Raw genomic sequence first — 20,459 nt, forward strand, 5'->3', positions numbered from 1 at the left:
TGTGTGTAGAAACTATGAAAATTTCGTAACTTGACCTGAGAGCAGTGGCGGCTTGTACATAAGCACTGTGACACTGCAGCACCCCCAAAAGAAAAAACAAAGAAAATTAAATTTTGTTTCTGTTTATAATTAATAACAATGCTTACAACATTATATTAATGCACTACAACATGTTAAAGGTTACAGCTTATGTTTCGACATTGATTGAATAGTTAACAATTGGAATTGTTCGATTAATGCTTTAGATTATGAAACAAGTGCACTGTGATCTAATGCAGTGTCAGAATTATCACGTTCGGTCAGTTGCAACTAGGCTCACCGATATTCGTTTGCACTTGTCACTGCACGTAACAAGTGAATCTGATGGTGTACAATTTATCTGTAGTGTCGCTACAGATAAATGTATGCTTGTGCACATTATTTCTGTTAGATACAAAACTTATTATTGGTGTGTGTTCGTGGTGGGGGTGAAATATTTTTGGTAAATCTTATTTTATTCTGTTAAAATAACATTATTTATTTATTACAGATACAATGCTGAATTATGATGAGTGCAGCTATTGAAAATATGAATAGAATTATATTTTCTCAATTATCATTACACGAAACAAATGCACTGCGATCTAACGCAGTGTCAGATCGTTGAAACTGATGCTGCTCATTGAGCAGTATCGCTGCAGATAAATTGTATGCTTACGCATGTTATTTCTGTGTATGAAACTTTTATTATTGATGTGTGTTTGTGGTGAGGGTGAATATTTTTAATATGTAAATTTATTTATTAATAAATTGGTTACTGATTAGGAAAAAATGAATTATTTTTTTTATTTTGCATATGCAGCACCCCCACTTAAAATTTTCACCAGCCACCACTGCCTCTGAGAGCTTACGAGTACAAGCCCCCCCCCCCCCCCCCCAAAAAAAAAAAAGTTGCACCACCTACTTGACTTAGCTAAGGCAATTCAGGGATGCCGAGGATTGTATTCTCGTAAGCTCTCAGGCAGTGGTGGCTGATGAAAATGAAAGTGGAGGTGCTGCATGAAACTTTAATAGTTTCTACAAACATTCAGTTTTCAAATAATGTTGGATCTAATATCCACTTTGCCTATGTAATTTTACATCACTGAAATGAAGGCTCTTTTAGTAGTAGACAATTTGGCTGATCTCAGAGGTAATCCAGCACCAGGGCAACTCGTTGCAAAGGTAGAGAAAACTACATGCACCTTGCAGCCTTTTGGAATTATGATTGATACTTACAAACTTCTGAAAAATTCAATTGATGTAATTTTTCATTTTATGGAGGTTGGGGAAAGGACAAGAGGGCATCCTTGAAAGCTGAGAGTGAATGCTGCCAAGAAGGTGGTGAGGGCTAAATTATTCTCTCATAGAGTGGTGCGTGATTGGTGTTGTGTCCCAATTTATAATTATTATCCTATCTAGTGAAATTATGCTTATCTATGTGTTCAACTTTTATCTATGTACGAGTTATCACCCCAAAATACAAATATTTAAGTTATTTCTCCCCTTAGTGTCCCTAATATTTATATTATACTGCACCTTTTGGGACATTTAGTTTGAGATATTAAATACAAAAACAAGGAGCAATTATAAAATATGTCTGAATGTGAAACAATATTGCAGTTGTGACACTTTATCTCGGTTTTTTTTTTTTTTACACGTTAATTTTCCCGCGTGATTAGGTTCATACGTTTTTCAAGTGGTGCATTGGGCAGCAATTTCAGACAACTGTTTTATCAATGAACAAAGGTTTATTAAACTCAATAGTATGGTACAATTCAATTTTTAATATAATTCAATACTAAGAAAACATTTACAAATTAACATTAGCTTATCACAAGTAATTTGGCTATGATCCTATATGGGTGTTGCGATCATGCCGCCATATCAAATTCAACACATACAATCATATGTATAATCCCAGATCTAATTAACATCTTAGTTAACCCTATATTAGTCTGAATATACGCTATATGCTGTAGCACATGGACATATGTAATCAATTCACTCTATTTAACTATCCAAAACTATGTAGATTAAATTATCCTTTCACTGTACTAACACATAACTTTGACATTTAAAACTTTCCTATAAGTTACAATACACATGCATAAATCTCAAGACATATAATTACTTATATAATATTAATATTAACAAGCACACTTTCATTATAATCAGTCATACACTAAAGTCCTAGTATAACTTTCCTTAGTCTCTTCAACAGTTCAATAATAGAATAATGATAACAATTACAGACGATTTTCAGTTAACATGAGATTTTTACAGTACCTTTTTTCTCTTGAGTTTCTCTACCTTTTTCCGATTGAACTATCCTGGTATGATCTCTCCTATAATCAGTCACTCCTAAGCTCTTTTGGCAATAAACTGTGCTTACGCGATCTTAACCTTTCGTACTTAAATTAAGGACACTTTTAGAATCATCTATACAGTGGCTGTGAAACTCACCACGTGGACACCGACTTCTTTACAGATTTCCCTTTCTCGTAGTTGTCACTGGACGACGAAGCACATAGATAATACCTTCTTTCCTTAGCTAAATGGCATTCCTCGTTTCTTACCATAGGAAATACGGAATTGAAATCCCGCTCGCTATTGTTTCCTTGTTGTGACGACGGAGATAACTCCAATCCTGCCACTCAGGAAAACCTCGTGAAACCTATATGAAGGAACTCGTGAAGAAACTATCTGGGAAAAAAGCCTTTTGTGGGGGGTTTCTAATCCTTTTATACCTTGACCCCTAACGGCACCCACTTTAATTTCTTTTCTCCTCCCCTTACTTGAATTGACTTCACCGACCAATTAGGGTGGCGTTTTTCTGCCAAACATGCTTTGGTCGGCGAGCCCGTGACGATGTCTCAAATCCGGGAATTGACCCTGAGCGATAGTCTATTGTTTTTCTTTTGCTAGCACTAAATTAATCCCCCTTCCAAATTTTTAAGAATTTACTTAATATTTTAATCTCTAGCCTCTCACATACAATTTCTTATTACTAATCTTTTCTGTTTTACTTAGCTAATTGTTTTATATCACAACTGTAAAATTTCCTTCTTTTATTATTTAGTTCTTCAAACACTTTTTTGTTATATATTTTACTTGGATGCAAGAATATTTTTCTTTCTTTTAAATAATTCATCTATTAGCTTTTATACAGGGGTTTTATTTTATTTTCTCTTCGTGTTACACCATGATAACTGGGAATTCTACATTCTCAAGGTATCAGGGTGTAACATTGGAGTGGATTGCCATTGGAATTCAAGAATAAGTATGATAGCTGGTGCATGTAGTATGTGGCTCTCTCAATGAGCTCCTGACTCCTTGGAGGTCTCTCTCTTTCTTAATAATAATAATGCATCCTTTTAAAACTCTCGCATGATTTACTACCTCCAAAGTTAAAGCTGCTTGATCACATATCAGTTGGAGGCAAACCATCTATCTTGTTATATAAAGATTTTGAAATGTCATTGCTAGATCGAATATTCTTGCACCCCAAATCCCTTCCATCACATGTTATTCTTTATTAAGATATTTGCATTTTTCATTGCTTTAATTTAAGGTGATTGATTATCTTCAGTCCACTATGAATTCTTTCCTCGTTGTGCATGCTTTCTCTTCTCTCCAGTCTCTATCCCAATAATTGAAATTAACCATGATGATAGTCCCCCTTGTATCCATTAGATTTATATTCTATGCAGGTAATCCTCTTCAGATAATCTGGCCTATTTCGACATGCTACTTTTTTTTTGTACTGTTGACCTCTGCCTCGCACCAAACAACCTTGACCTTACTTCTAATATACTCATACTACTGCCATTTAGAATCCATAACTTACTGGTTTTAATTCCTCTGTAATGAATATTACTGCTAATGATTACAGAGGAATTCACCATTGAACTGTTGACTAATTGCTCTTGTGTCTGTTCTCATCTACCAACTAATCAGTGATCACCAATATGGATTCCACCAGTTGCAGTCTATATCTAATCTTCTAGGTTTCATCACTCACCTCTGGACTCAAGCCATGGAAAAATTTTAAGAAACTCACATAGTTGCTCTTAACATTTCAAAAGTATTTAATCAGGTTTGGCACAGGAGCCTGCTTAGCAAACCACCATCCTATGATCTGCTCTCCACACTTTATAGTTGGATTGCGAACTTTCTCACTGGTCATTCACTATGTGTTATTGTGAATGGTTTCCTCTCTTCAGATTTCTCTACAAATGCAGAGGTACCCTGGGATTCCGGTCTTTCACCGACTCTCTTCCTCTTGCACATAAATGACCTGCTCTCACAGACTTCCAATCCTATCCATAGTTTCGCCAATGACAGTACACTCCTTTTCATCTGAGAAACCTTATAGTGCTCAAGTATTAGAATCCTCAAGATCCACCATGACCAATGTCCTCATCTCTGATCTTAATGGAGCAAGGACAACCTTGTAGATCTCATTGCCACCAAAACTCAGTCCTGTCTGATCTCTTGCAAGAAGGGGGATCATTCCTCTCCCTTGCTTGCTTGTTTCTAAGTACCCAGATATCAAAACCTAATCAGCCTCTTCTCAACCTTATATCAGAAACACATTTCAACCATAGCTTCTACAGCCACCAAAATACTTCGTGTAATTTTTTCAGACGCTACTTCACCCTCACAGCTGCTAACTCTATACAAATTCCAAATCTGTCCAACAATCAAATATTGTCCCATTTTTGAAGTGCCAACTTGGTGCACCAAAATCCTCTCTAAAGATTGCTTGATTCTATCCAGAAGAGCGCAAGCTGGTTAATTAATGATTCCTCTCTGACTTATCCCTTTCAGTTACTCTCTCAGGCATTCATTTCTTGCCTATGTGCCCCTTCTACAATACCTTCATGGACAGTGCTCTCTTGAATTGGCCACTACTGTTCCTACACTCTCCTAAAAAAAAAGTTAGCAAGGTGTAGCTAATGCCAATAATTTTGATCCCATATTATTTACCACTACTATTTTTTTTTTTTTTTTTTCATTTCTCTGATGCTTATTCAGATAGCTCTTAAACATGATTGGTTCAAATAAGCAGCCTAAGTTCATCCCTCATCCAAATTATACCCTTCTGCCAAACATTAATTTTAAAAAAAAATTAAACTACTCTAGTCATTTTTGAGATCCTCTTCTTTATACTATCCTTCTCTTGTCACAAATATTCACTCCCAGAAAACATGCTTTATTTATGCTCAACCCTGATCATGGAATAATCACCATACATAGCTATCTTTCACCCTTTACTTCAACTTTTCTCCCCCCCCCCCCATGCACACACAATTTCCTCATCTTTTGTAGCTTTTATAATATTAACCAACCAGTTTTCCAGCCTCTCCACCTTCCATTTTCGTATGATGCACTTGAAGTATTGTACAATACAATACTATAAGGATATTGTTAAACTTGGTTTGTGTTATCCAGTTTTGATGGACAATTCTTTCCATCAAAAGCAAGAAATTGCATCAGTTGTCACATGATTAAGGATTATTGGTATTCTTAATTCTTGTTTCATCATACTTCCTTTTTTTTTTTTTTTTATGGTTAGTGTGTTAGCATACTAATACTAAAGAGTAAAAATATTTTATGTTCTGTTAAATATTTTTAAGATATTTACATTTTTTCATTCCTTTAATTTTTTTAAACCAGTAAGATCAAATGTTTTGGATCATTTATTCTCTTACAGTTTAAAAAAAAAAAAAAATGCATATTTCACTTTCCTGTTTTTTTAGTAATGTTCTTCCACAGATGGTCCAAAAGAAACTATACACCTTTTTACGACTTACTTTTGATCACTGGCCTTTGGATGCATCCTTTCGTTTGGTAAGTAATTTATTGGTGTGGTGTTTCATGCCTGCTTTACAAAATTTGCGTCAATTTGGCCATATGATTGCATTTTTATTGCTGTATAAAAGTTTCAAGAGTGCATAGCACATCAGTGCTCATCTTAATTAGTTCAATGCAATTAATTGTAGGATAACTTTGAATGTGCTTTCCATTTTGGGATACTAAGGCAAGTGATGTGAAGTCATTAGCTTCTATATAAAGCTTGCAAAGTCCTGAAATTACTTCAGCTGCAAACTTTGTTTGCTTAAGGATTAAACCAAGAATATAATTTCTTGTCATCTTTAATTTACGGTGTGTTGTACTTTCCTCATTTTCGACTCTTGGTGATCTTGTGAACAAAGACTCTCCATCCTACATGGCCTTTTATCCTTTCTTTCAACAACTTTAAGTTCAAGTTGGTAAGTTCTTTTATGTTGTCCATCCAATTTGTTTGTGGTCTTTCTCATCTTCTCATTCCCTCAGTCATTGGCAATCATTGCCTCCAAGGAGCATTCTGTCTTTATTTTCTCTAAAACCTTCATACTGGTCATTCTTGCAGTCCATGAAATTCTTAATAGTCTCCTCCACACCCATAATTCAAATGAATCAATTCGCTTTCTATCTGTCTTCTTAACCCTACCTCCGCATGACACTGGCTAACTCGTCGAAAGAGACCAAATAAAGGTTCCTCACATCGCTGACGAGAATCCAACCTACGTCTTTCCGACCAAAGGACTTCATCTATACTGACTGAGCCACGGAGGCTCTATTACAAAGTAATTCAATGATATCTGTCAGAGGGATATGTGTCAAGAGTGAGACTACATAAAAACTTAGTAAATCTGTGAAATTTTATTCTTGAAATCTATTGAATTTTTTATGAAGGTTTCTTGTAAATGGAAAGAAGATTAAATTAGGTATTTTGAGAGTTTATAAGTCAGATATCCTACGCAGTTCACAGCAGATCTTAAAACGACACATTTTCTTTATGTAATTTAGGAAGGCTCTACAGTCTCAGAGCAAAAACCTGTTGAACTTTAGCCATTTTACCATTGCTTCATCCTAAGCATGAACATTTTCCAAGAGACTGCTAAGTATATTGATTTTTCTGATTGAGTTGGGTCTCTTTCTCAGTGCTTCTGTACATAGAATGATTTTGAAGTAGAAGATTAGGTTTTCTAAAATAATTGTTCTTGTCATGAATTACAACTGCACGACCATTGTCAGTCTTAGTAATAACTGTTTTTATTACATTTCAGAGAAAATACGGTTTGAAAATTAGCTGAAAATTTTAGAAATAAAGATATTTATATTAATGTAAGTGATGCTAAATAGCATAACAACCTCCCTTATGCAGTAATTGCATAAGGGAGGTTCTAAGACTACAGTAGCAAATTATAGACCAATCAGTATCTCAGGCGTGGTGGTAAAAGTACTAGAAAAATTGGTAAAAAAAGAGAATTCAAAAATCAACATCATCATCAAATTCCTGCCATGTACCCTCATGGGGTGTACAGGATATGGTAGTACTACATGAAAAAAATTACATGATTATTATTTTCCTATCTACAATTTTCCTCCAAATCTGTCTATTACTTGTCAAGACTCCAACATTATCAGATCTTATATTTCTATCGTCTAAGGCACATTGTACCATATCAATCCACCTATATCTTGGTCTTCCCCAGGGTCGTTTTGCTGCAAACCTGGCAGAGAACACTTGTTTTGCTAATCTTTCCTCGCCAATTCTGTTTAAGTGACCATACCACCTGAGATTAGCTCTGCTAACACATTCCTGGATGCTGACAATGTCAAGTTCTTTCCTAATATCCTCGTTTTTAATATGATATTGCCATTGATGCCATCTGTTCATGCCTGTAATCTTTCTCAGGACTCTCATATCTGTGGTCTCCAGTCTTCGGTCAAGTGTTTTACTTCTGACTCAGATCCATAAGTTAAAACAGGTTTGAACACTGTCTTGTATAAAGTTAATTTAGTGTTCTGACTAATTTCTCTCTTATTCCATATGAATTTATTCAATTGACTTCCCACCATACCAGCTTTGTTGATTCTGTTGTCAATTTCTATATTTAATTTACCATCTTCAGTAAAAATTGTGCCTAAGTAGCTGAAATGTTTTACTTGTCCCACAGGTTCTCCATTCACAACACAGTTGATATTTTCAATGATTCTGCCTATTTTCATTGTCTTTGTCTTTTTATTGCTGACCTTCATACCATATCTATTACAACAGCTATTCAATTTAGTCAGAGAATCTTGCAGACTTGTAGCAGATTTATTTAGAAGTATAACATCATCCGCATAAAGCAAAGAGCTGACATTAACATCTCCAATTTTGATATCATGTTTAATACCACTTTCCTTCATAATGTGATCCATATAGATAATGAATAACAGAGGGGATAATGTACATCCTTGTCTCACACCAGATTTAACATTAAACCATCTTCCTGTAACTTCAGTTCTAACTGCTGACTTACAACTCAAAGACTAAGTATTGCTTGATATAATTCCCCATGACACCATATAACTCCAGCGTATTGAATAGCTTCTCTCTTGGCACCTTGTCATATCCCTTTTCCAAATCGACAAAACTTAAATACAGATCTTTGTTATATTCCCATGCTTTATCGACTATTTATCGTAAATTGAAGATCTGATCCTGACAGCCTCTATTTGGCCTAAATCCAGCTTGTTCTTCACCAAGCTTTTCTTCCACAATTCTTCTCAACCGTTTCTCAAGTATACTTGCATAGATCTTGCCAGGAACACTCAGTAGAGAAATACCTCTGTAATTCTCACATGCAGTTTTATTTCCCTTTTTATATATAGGTACTATGAGAGCTCTACTCCAATCATCGGGAATTCGTCCCTCTGTCCAGGCTTTCTGAACTATGCAGTGCAGCCACTGTAAGACTCTTATACCACCATACTTCAGCATTTCTGGTCGAATATCATATACTCCTGCTGCCTTTCCACATTTCAAGCCTTTGATGGCTTTTTCTACTTCAAGTATGGATATGTATTCCTGACTGCATGCCTGGTGAGTGTTTTTTACCACTCTGCTGTCATCACTGCTTGTTTCATTTAGCAGTTTTTCAAAGTAATTACTCCATACTTCAAGGATATGTTTTTCTCCCATTTTCATGTCACCTTTATCATCTCTAATTCCTTTTACAGCACTCTTTTCTCCATTCTTAAGTTTCTTCAACAACCTCCAGAATATTTTGCCACCTTCTTGATATTTATTTTCTATATTCTTGCCAAAGTCCTCCCATGACTTTTGTTTAGCTAGTTTTACACAGTGTTTAGCATTCTTGCATTTGTCTCTATATTCTCTAAGAGCACAAGCTGGCTTAATTGACAGGAACTTTTGATATGCTTTCTTCTTTTCCTTTACTGCCTCTTTAACTCCCTGTGTCCACCAGGGAGTTCTGATTTTTTTATCCTTACAGACAACCTCACCACATGCCTCTCTGGCGGAATCAATCAATGTTTTTTTTTTTTTTTTTTTTTCAAAGTTTGCCAGTGAATCTCCAAGGTTTGATTCCTGTTCTCAAACTCTTTCATTTTTTCTTCAATAATCTTTGTGTATTTTAGTCTACAGTTCACATCTGAGAGCTGCTCAACTTTATTCGCTTTAAAACTTTCTTACATGTTATTCTTTTCAATATGAAATTCAATTTTATCCTGCTCAGGACTAAATAGTGATCACTTCCAACTTCAAATCCTCTGTACATTCTGGTGTCCTGCACCAGGGAGAAAACATCACTATCGACAATAACATAGTCAATGAGATTTTTCTTATTCCTAGCCTCTTCTCTCCATGTGAATTTGTGCACATTTTTATGTTGAAACATGGTGTTAGTAATAACCAGTCCATGTCCTGAGCAGAAATCCATCAGATATTTGCCATTATTATTAGCTTTGCTCTTTTCTCCAAATTTTCCCAAAATATTTTTTGTATGTCTCACAATCATTTCCTACTCTGCTATTTAGATCCCCAACAAGGACAACTTTTCCTTTTTGATTGTGTCAGTTGCTTTCTCTAAAGCCTCAAAAAATTCCTCCACTTCTACCTTAGTAGAACCTTCTGTGGGACCATAGGCACAAATAAGTCTCATTGTCCAGTTCCCCATTCTGATATTTGCCCACATTACTCTACTTGGGACTGACTGCCATTCAAGAAGATTAGCTTCGTATTTTGTGTTTAATACTATGGCTACTCCTTCTTTTCCTTGATTGTCATTGCCTGAATATAACATTTTGTATTTATTGCTCAGAAAGATCTCACCAGTTTTTGTCTTTTTTGTTTCAGTCACCCCTATTATGTCGATCTGGTACTTATCTAATTCCTCATTTAGCTCCATTTCTTTGCCATTCAGGCTTCTTACGTTGATAGTACCGATCTTTAACTGTGGTGATGTTGAGTTGGGGTTTGTTTTCAGATTTGTTCCAGTAGCTGACTTTTCGCTGTTTGCCCTGGTTCTCTGGCAAAAACAACGGGGGCCTTGTTTAACCGGGCGACGCCCCAGCCGGCATGAAATTTTCTCATGTTGTGCCATCATTTTTTATTTTGGTTTAACCAATAAGAATACAATTTGGTCGGCTAAATCCCAAATTGCCTTCAAGAATGGGTAGATAAAACTATGTTACTGTATGAGGGTCAACATGGCTTTGTGAAGGATTGGTCATGCCTTAGTAATTTACTAACTTTTTATAATAGAGTAATAGCTGAGTTGGATAAAGGAAATGGCCACATGAGGATTTTGCAAAGGCGTTTGACAGAATACCACATGGAACGCTGTTACGCAAATTAGAACAAATAGGGATGGATATGACACTGGTTAAGTGGATAAGAGAGTGGCTGTTGGACAGATATCAAAAAAGTGGGTGCCACAAGGTTCATTACTGTTTAATTTGTACTTAAATGATATAGGAAATAACCTGAAAGGAAATATTGTTGTTTGCTGATGATGCAAAATTAGGTAAAGTAATAGTTAAGACAATGTGGAGAGCTTGCAGGAAGGTTTAAATAGGCTGTCAGTATGGGCAAAAGTTAATGGGTGTCAGTTTAATGTCGAGAAGTGTAAAGTTATACATTTTGGGATAAATAGATTACAAACTGTGTATCACATTGATGGCACTGTCCTCCGGGAAATAGATGAAGCTAGAGATTTTGGGGTGGTTGTGGTAGACACCAATATTTTTTGTAAGTGAGTTTAAAGTTTAGAGGACATATTGCTAAGGTTGCTAAATTAGCCCATAAGATTACTTAGCTAGTGAAGAACACATTAACAAGTAGAAATAAGGAAGTTGTAGTTCCTCTTTATAAGACCTTGATACACCCACATCTGGATTACTGTGCTCAAGTCTATTTCCTGGGTTTCTTGGAGATGAGGACGCTGTGGAGATGATTCAGAGGCTAGTGACCAAGATGGGGAGTGGTGTGTGGAATGTTCCCTATGAGGATAGATTGAAGGTTTGTGGATTGCAGAAGGTGGTTGATATGAGAAAAAAGAGGGGATATGATAGAAACATTTAAGTTGCTTTAAGGATTTTATATGATAGATGCAGGGAAAATGTTTCAGCACTTGGCTAGAGGAACCAGAACAAAGGGTCGTCCCTGTAAGTTGAATAAAGATGTGGTCAGTAGGGGTGTGAGGACTAGATGTTTTGCTTGGAGAGTGGTGAATGAGTGGAATGGGTTGCCAGAGTCAGTTGTGAGTGCTTTGTCTGTTAATGGGTTCAAGGAGAGGTATGATAGATTGGGTCTCCCACAATGAGTCTTTGGACTACCCGGAGGTGCCCATATAATAATAATATTCTGTTATTAATATCGAACAGTGAATTCTTCCTCTTACATCTCGATTTTTAGAAGAATACTATTATTAATATTTACAGAGTCCTCCAGGGAGTTAAGGACTCTCCAAGGGAGGCCACATATTACCTGCACCAGCTGTCATACCTTTGCTTGAATTCATGCTCACCACCTTCAGTGGCAATCCATTCCAATCACACACCACTCTATGAGAGAAAAACCTCACCCCTTCTTGACGGCATTCATTCTCGATTTCCAACAATGCCCTTGCATCCTTTCCTCACCCTTCATAAACTGAAACATTCCATTTACTGATATTCAGAAGTCATCGCAGTCATCTTTTTCTTGTTTGTTAGTGTCTGCAGTTTACAAATTCCCAAACTGTCTTTACAGTCAGTATTCCTCAATCCTAATATCATTTTTAACACTCTCCTTTGCACACTCTCCACTGCATCTGAATCACCATGGATATCAAGAGACTAGCCCTGTGCATAATAGTGAAGGTGGGGCCTTGTAAGTGTACAACATGACTTCCTTATTTTGATATGCCAAGGTTTTGTTCAGTATTCGAGTTATTGTCTGGGTTGTATTTGCAGTCTTTGCTCTATGGCCCTTGGACTTTAACTTCCTATAAACAAAAACTCCAAGGTCCCTAGTCTGATCATTGAACTGACATCCATTTTCCCATGCCCACAATTCAAGCCTATTCAAATCATTCTGCTAGCACCTGCATTCCTGATTATCCTGCCTATCTTTTCATCTTCAGCAAATAACTGTATGTCTCCTCAAATCCTTCCCAATGTCATTAATGTCTAGATTGAATAACAGTGTAGCAAGGACTGATCCTTGTGGTACACCACTGGTTACCTTAAATCTTACAGCCTCAATTCTTCTATATACCACTTTTTTTGATATGTCAGTCAGCCATCCCATTCTCTTATCTGTGCTAATATTTTATAATCCAGTCCCATATTCTCTGATTTATGTATTCCATGCTGTATTCGGTCAAAAGCCTTAAAATCCAAAAGTACCATAGTGTATCCATCTCCCTTATCTATCTCAATGGTAACTATTATAGAATGTGATGAAGTTACTCAAACATGACCTTCCATTAGTAAACCCATGCTATTCATTGCAGAGTATAGATTCTCTCTCTCAACCCATTTCTGTATGCAAGCCCTAACCAACTTTTTCAAAATCTTAACCCCATTCCAGTGATACTGAGAGGTTGATAGTTGATGTCAGCTTTGTATTGCTCTTGTGTAATGGAATCTTATGGAATCTTCCCTGTTCTGAGACTCCATTTATATAGCCTAGTCAAAGAAATAGCCAGTTCAGCTGAATACTCTTTCAGCATCTGTATGAAATCCCATCATTCCCTGTTGCCAAATTCTTATTCAGTTTGTGCAACAGTTCTAGTACCTGTCTTCATCCAGGGAAGAAATAGAATTTAGCTCAATGTTGCATAGACCAGGCTGATAGATTGTATTATAACCAATGGTTTGGTATTGTAAGAGATCTAAACTGTTTGAAAATTATCCATGGCTATTTTAGTTATATTGCATTGTCTACATGCTTGCAAAGATTGACCAGTTGCATATTTGACTCCCACCTGTGCATGATGTAAAAGCTTCTAAAACATCTTTACTGCCCATGAGTATTCATTGTGTCTGGTCAATAATGGTAGCTAGCATGTAGTTGGTATAAGCAAGACCATCTTGGGTCTAAAAGCTTATATTATATCATTGTTACATTCATGATATGGGCTTCAGAGAGATGGAAAGAACAGCCATATCAGAATACATTTTATAAATATCTTGTGTTCATTACTTTTTTTTAAAGCACAGTTTGAGTATTCTTTATTTTCTCACTAAATATGAAAATAAACATTTTTTTTTTAATCTTAATAATTTACTACTAAGTATCACTGATTCATTTTCCTTGATTTTATCAGCTGTATTTAAAATAATAAATAAGCATGAATTCTGTGAAATTGGGATATATTGTGTAAACTGAAGTGTTTGCATGGGATCACTAAAAAATATATATTTCTAATGTGTATCCTAACTGGATGTATAGGATCCTATGATAGTACTACATAATTAAGCGCATGCTATTACTAACTTGCTATCAGTTTTTTTTTTTCCTTCCCAAATTAATACGTTCATTTGCATCAATCCACAAAGGTCTTGTAAATAATAGTAAAATTGATAATCTGTTAAAATAACTAATTTCAGTGGTCATATCACTTAGATTATGTATTTTCACACATTTTGAATACTAATGAAATTAGTATTCAAGTTGAGTTCCTTTCTGCTATCTTCATTTTTAATGATTCTATCATGGATGTCATCTGGATACTGTTCTAATTTTTTTTTCAGAATTCTGTGGTTCTTTGTCTTTAATCAGCTGTTTTATTTTTAATCCAACTCTCAGATCCATAATTTAAAATTGGTTTAAACACTTGTTTTGCACATTGCTAGTTGTGTGCTTTGCATTATTTCTGTTCTATTTTACATAAATATGGAAATTGATAACAGAATAAGACAAAGTTCAACTGTATTCCCAGGCATATCAGCTTGGCCTTACTCTTTATCTAGTCCCATATTCACTAATAATAGTGTTTAAACACCTGAAAGAGGTTGCTTATTTTATCAGTTCTTCATTGCAAATGCAGTTGATGTTTTCCATGTTCCTTACCTATTTTCTAGATTGTCTTTTTTATTGCTATTTCGATACCAGATTTGTAACAGTTATTGATTTGTAATTAAAAGGCAGCCTGAAGACTTGTAGTAGACCAGGAATATATTATCATCTGCATAAAGTAAATGCTGAGATTTTAATGTCAGGTTTAATGCCACTTGCTTTCATCATGTGTTCCATATAGATATTGAATACCAGTGGAAAATGTACGACCTTATTTTTAACCAAACCATTTTCCTGTGCATTCTTCAAATTATAACTACTGACTTGCAGTTTAAATTAAAGATGTCAGGAAATTATATTCTTGGTTTAATCCTTTATCCAAGTATAAGCAAATGCGCATGAAGTAATTTCATGACTGGGCAACTCGTATATAGAAGCTGACTTCACATCACTTGCCTTAGTATCGCATAATGCAAAGCACATATCCTTATGGACATATATAATGCTATGCATTATTGGAGGGGCCTGTTTCAACCGTTATTGAGGTGAAAAAGGAAAAGGATGTTCATCATAGCCCTAAAGTAGTTAGTATAGGGGTGCAAGAGAGCCTGATAGTATTAGGAGAAAGACAAGACAGATAGATAGTATGAGAGATAGAGAAAAGGCCTTAGCCTCTCCTCTTTTATATCATGATATAGCAAAAGGCTGTCGCTTTACCTTTTTTCACCAATCTCATAGAGATGAACAACCAAAAGACCAATTGAAATTAAAGAACAAAGATGACTGATACCCAGGTGGTTAGCCCTATGTGAGATAACTGACTTGAGTTGGCCTTCTCTGCCTCATATTGCTCTCCAGTCATCCCTGCAATTGACTCTAAGACACCACATTAAATTAAGAGGATGGAACTATTTAAAAAACCACTCATAGCAAAAATAGACAGAAATTTATCTCCCCTGGTGAATATTGCATAATGTGAGTGGTGTACACCATCTAGTCAAAAATTTGATATACCTTAGAATAAGGGAGTCCCTAAACATCATGTCAAGAACTAGTTAGCATTCACACAGTACCTATCATACTTTGCTTTGAGCTCATTTACAGTCATAGCACACACAACAGACTCTGGCAATATTCCACTCATTCACCATTCTCTGAGTAAAAAACCTAGTTCTAACACCCTTGTTAGCTATGCCCTTGCTCAGTTTCCATGGAGGGCCCCTAGTTCTCCCACCACCACCACACTTTTTCTGAAAAATTTCCTCTGAATTAATCTTGTAAAAACCCTCAAACCTGTAGAAAGGCTTATGTGTTCATCGTTCATGTTGTTTAATTTTGACAGTATATATCAGAACACAGAATTATAAGTAAATAATTATTTATCGACTTATTGCTGATATTTCGCTGGTGTTATAACCAGCATCTTCAGGGCACAAAAACACAGTTTGTCACAGTACATGAGACTACAACATGGTGTAACAAAGGGACTAGTTTAACAAAATTGTAGCAACAACACAAAGACTAAAGTCCTAATTAGGTGCCCTCTATCTAATATATATCTATATATATGTATGTCCCATCTAATTGTTTGTATATTTTCCCTTTTAAAGGCCTAAAAAAAAAAAACGAGAAAGAAAGCAGGTACTAGTTATGTCTTAAGATGAGTGTCTCCCAAATCTTAGGCAAATTTATACTGCCATATTTGTTGAGATTTGAAGTATGCTTCTGTGCAGTACTTTTGTTTTCTTCCAGTTGATCCTGTGTGCAGGATCCATATCTTTTCTGCTCCATGTCAAAGCTTGCCATGATTTCATCTTCCTTAATAATGATATCTTTTATACATGGTACGAAATCCACGGAGTTTTTAATAAAAGACAATGACTTGCCAGAAAAACATTTGAGAGATTTTGCCAGATATTTGGAAAAGTGTATGTTGGAGAGTCAATTCCTTCTATGATAGGTCAAAGTAGGGTATTTACCTTGTGAATTTTAGGTAGTCCATATAATCGTGGAATAAATGGATGGAGAGAACAAAGAGAAAGGCGAATGTTTCTAAGTAGTTCAGAGGTAGTTCTCAGCAAACTATTTTGTTAAATTCTGGAGTACAGTCTTTTCTGCTCCACCTCCACACTTCCCTGATGATGACCAACCTATGATATTGATATCCATTCCTGCCCTTTAAATATACCAGCCTGTCTCCATCCAGGAGATCAAAGCAGCTCTTCCATCCAATTTCTCCGCCTCTGGACCTGATGGCTTTCCTGTGGCTAGGCTTCGGAAGATGCCGTTGAAGATTCTTCAAGACTTACTGGACATTCTCCTTTCCAGTAAAGCAATACCATCATACCTACACGCTTCAAGAACTATCTTCATTCCGAGGAAAGAAACTTCAAGCCGTGCATCAGACTTGAGACCTATTACCATTTCCCCTGTGATACTTTGACTCTCTCATAAAATCTTAGTTAAACGACTTCAGCAACATATACAGCATGATTATAGACAGAGAGCTTTTGTCCTTTGGATGGCTGTGCCGAGAATATATATCTCCTTTCTTCTTATCTCTCTGATTCCTGATGCTGTCTTAAGCCTCTATATATGGTGTTGCTGGACCTCCATAAGGCCTTTGATAGTGTCTCCCTTCCTGCTCTCCTTTGAGCGCTGTATTGCTGGATGTCCAGAACCCTTTCTTTCCTGTGTTATGGAGCTATACTTGGGTAGCTCCATAACATAGTAATTATACATATTATAATATAATTATAATAATCATATCATATTATAATTATTACACAGAATCGTAGTTCCATCACTTAGGTGGCTGATCCCATGCCTGCAGCTTTCCAGAATCGCGAAGTTAGAACTATCTTCTTCCCCTATTTGCAGAGAGGCTTTTTATTGCCCGTTAATACAAGAAGTCTTTAGGCAGACTAAAGGCTGGTCCCATTATCAAGGTACCTTAATTGAGTCAGCACCCGCAGAACACAAGAGATGGGCATCTCTGCTGCACTGTTCTGTAGATGGTGCTCCCTTAAAAGAGTCATCTAGTGCCTCTCCAGCATGATTGGGTAAGGATGGCACTAGGCTCCTCCCTGGGTTTGAGTATATTGACCTTATCTGGACGAAGATAATGCCCTGCCCACTCGAGCCCGCACAGCTTGATGGGATAGTGACGACTCAAACTGTAAGGCTGGCTGCCACTACAGTGAGACATTGTCTCATATAGCCCAGTGTTGCTTTCGCACCCATGGGGTCTGCTTGTGGATGCATGCTGCCGTGGTCTCTATTCTGAACAACCGCTTTAAGAACAAAGGTTGGGAGACCGCGGTGGAATCACATTATGGGATTCCGCGGGCTTGCGTAAGATTAAAAGAGATGGTGACATTTGGGTAGTGACCATTCCCTTTGTGTAGTCATTTGTATTTTGGTTCCCAGAGTAGATTAAGTAGTGACGAGAGTTTAATTTGATTTTTCCAGTTCCTGTCCATCTTGTTTAGCTTATCCCATTATTTAATCCTATTATTTCTAATCTGCATTTTTCTAGAACTCTTGAGACTTGGTATGTCTTCCCAGTCTAAGCTTGTCTTTTGGTTGGTGTCTTTCACTTTCTTCCGCACCTCTGCTTCCCCACAAGGGCTTTCATAGAGGTGCCTCGTGTTCATTGCAGTTCATGTTCTATTTTCTTCATCCAGTATCATATTTTGGAAGGTTTCAGTTTGCATAGCAAAAAATCTTTTTTCTGAGACTGGGTTGCTAGCCCTGCGCTCAACCCTCCCCATTTATCCGGGCTTGGGACCGCAATGCCAAGTTTTCAATAAGCATGACTGGGTTATATTGGTGGGATTAGGCTAGAGAGTAACGAGACTAGGGATCTTGGAGTGTTAATAGATGGAAGTTGAAGTTCAGGGGCCATGTGGCAAAGATTGCAAATACAACTCAAAAGATAATTGCATTGCTGAAACGTACGTTCACATGTAAAGATGAGGATGTTATTTTGTCTCTTTACAAGGCTTTGATAAGAACCTCATTTGGACTATTGTATGCAGATCTGGTTTCCGTTGTGATTCTGATATATTGGAGAGAGTACAAAGGAGAGTATTAAAAATTGTATCAGGAATGTGGAATACTGATTATGAAGACAGATTGAGAATTTGTAGACTGCAGACACTAGCAAACAGGAGAAAGAGGGGTGATATCATTGAGACTTACAAACTTCTGAAAGGGTCATACAGGATTTCAATTGATGGATTTTTCAATTTATAGAGGGTGGGGAATGGACAAGAGGGCATCCTTGGAATCTGAGAATGAAGGCTGCTAAGAAGGGAATAAGGGCTAGATTTTTCTCTCAGAAGGTGGTGCATGATTGGAATGGATTGCCATTGGATGTTGTGAGTGCAAGCAGTGTAAATGAATTCAAGAATAAATATGATAGCTGGCGTGTATAGTATGTGGCCTCCTTCAATGAGTCTCTGACTTCCTGGAGATCTCTCTTAATAATAAGTTACAGTTCTTTACATATATTATTAATAAATCTTTTGAACACGGAAAATTTATAGAAAACCTGCTAGTTAAAGGTGGTAACAGAAATGAAATAAAAAAATTACCAATCAATATCTATACTATCCACAATCTCAAAGATTATTGAAATCCTAATAAAAAAAAAAATTTAAATAACTATCTAAATACCATATCCTTTTATGTATTTAATCAATACAGGTTTAAATCCAGATGCAATACCGAAAAAGCACTACTGGAGTTTCATTATATACAGTATAGTGGAATAAACACAGGAATGTACACTGCAGCAGCCATTTTTCTTGATATATCTAAAGCATTCAGCAGTAGTAAGTCATGATGAACCCAGCTGTGAATGCCTTAGACATATCAAGAAAAAAATGGCTGCAGTGTGCAATACTGAAAAATCACTATTGTAGTTCCATAAAAAGTTTATAGTACCTTTTCAGTATTGCATCTGGAGTTAAACCCGTATTGATTAGATACGTAAAAGGATATATGGTATTTAGATAGCTATTTAATTTGTTTTTTTATTAGGATTTAAATAATCTTTGAGATTGTGGATAGTATAGATATTGATTGGTAATTTTTTATTTAATTTCTGTTATCCTTTAAATAGCAGAATAACTGAAGCAATCTTTAGGTGTTCTATAAATTTTCTGTGTCCAAAAGATTTTATTAATAATATATGTAAAGAACTGTAACTTATGTTTAATGATAATGTTTAGTTTTTAGTCATTTATATGGTCACATTCTATCTAAATATTAGAAAACAATATATCAGCTATATGGCACATTTAACAGTGCAACAAAAATAAAAATATGGAGTCCCATAAGGTTTGGTGCTAGAATCCATACTATTTTTAATATATGTTAATGATTTGTGTAAATACAATATTTTTGGCAAAATGATATCGTTTGCTGATGATACAGCATTAGCATACACCGAAAGGTAAGAGGATATAGAAAAACGGATTAATCATGATATGTTGGAACTAAATAAGTGGTTTATCAATAATGGTCTTAAAATTAATACCGATATATGTACTTCATGTTAACAGATAAGCTAGATCACAATATTAACATAAAAGTGCTTGAAACGAAATGTAGTGATATACAAAGTTGTAATTGTAGCTTAGTCAAAAAAACAATATCAGTCAAGTATTTGGGCCTCCACATCGATAGCAATCTGAAATGGAACTCCCACATCACATTTTTAACAAATAATTTGAGTTTTGTAATTAACAGAATATATTATGCTAAAAAATGTGTATATACAGCATTCTTAAGAATTCTTATACCATTCTTGGGTAAATTCCTTACTGCAATATGGTATCTCCTGTTGGGGTGAAGATTATTACAACAATCTGCTTCTATTGATACGAATACAAAACAGAATAATTAGAGCTATAGCCATTACTGACTTTGCACACATTCAACCAACAACCTGTTTATCATTCATAAGGGGGGGGGGGGGTGCTCGTGAGTCAAGCGTGGTGGACGTGTGTAAGAAGAGCTCCAGATTGAGATAACTATTCTTGGAATAATTAAGTATATATGAGTATTTGTTTGAGTAAGAGCTGCT

The 20,459-nt window shown here is 35.9% G+C and overlaps 1 protein-coding gene across 3 annotated transcripts in view; it reads left to right on the plus strand.

The window, feature by feature from the left end:
• LOC150108870 (sphingomyelin phosphodiesterase 4) overlaps positions 1-20,459 on the plus strand; it is a 295,822-nt gene that overhangs the window by 173,059 nt on the left and 102,304 nt on the right. For all 3 annotated transcript variants that reach the window (XM_090403908.1, XM_090403915.1, XM_090403923.1), the window contains one exon: positions 5,784-5,874. In XM_090403908.1, the coding sequence (XP_090260034.1) occupies positions 5,784-5,874 (91 nt within the window). The remainder of the gene's footprint in view (positions 1-5,783; positions 5,875-20,459) is intronic.

The sequence above is a fragment of the Typopeltis vanoorti genome, chromosome 2, assembly GCF_054136105.1.
Source record: "Typopeltis vanoorti isolate ZY-2024b chromosome 2, IOZ_Tvanoo_1.0, whole genome shotgun sequence".
NCBI classification, from domain to species: Eukaryota; Metazoa; Arthropoda; class Arachnida; order Uropygi; family Thelyphonidae; genus Typopeltis; species Typopeltis vanoorti.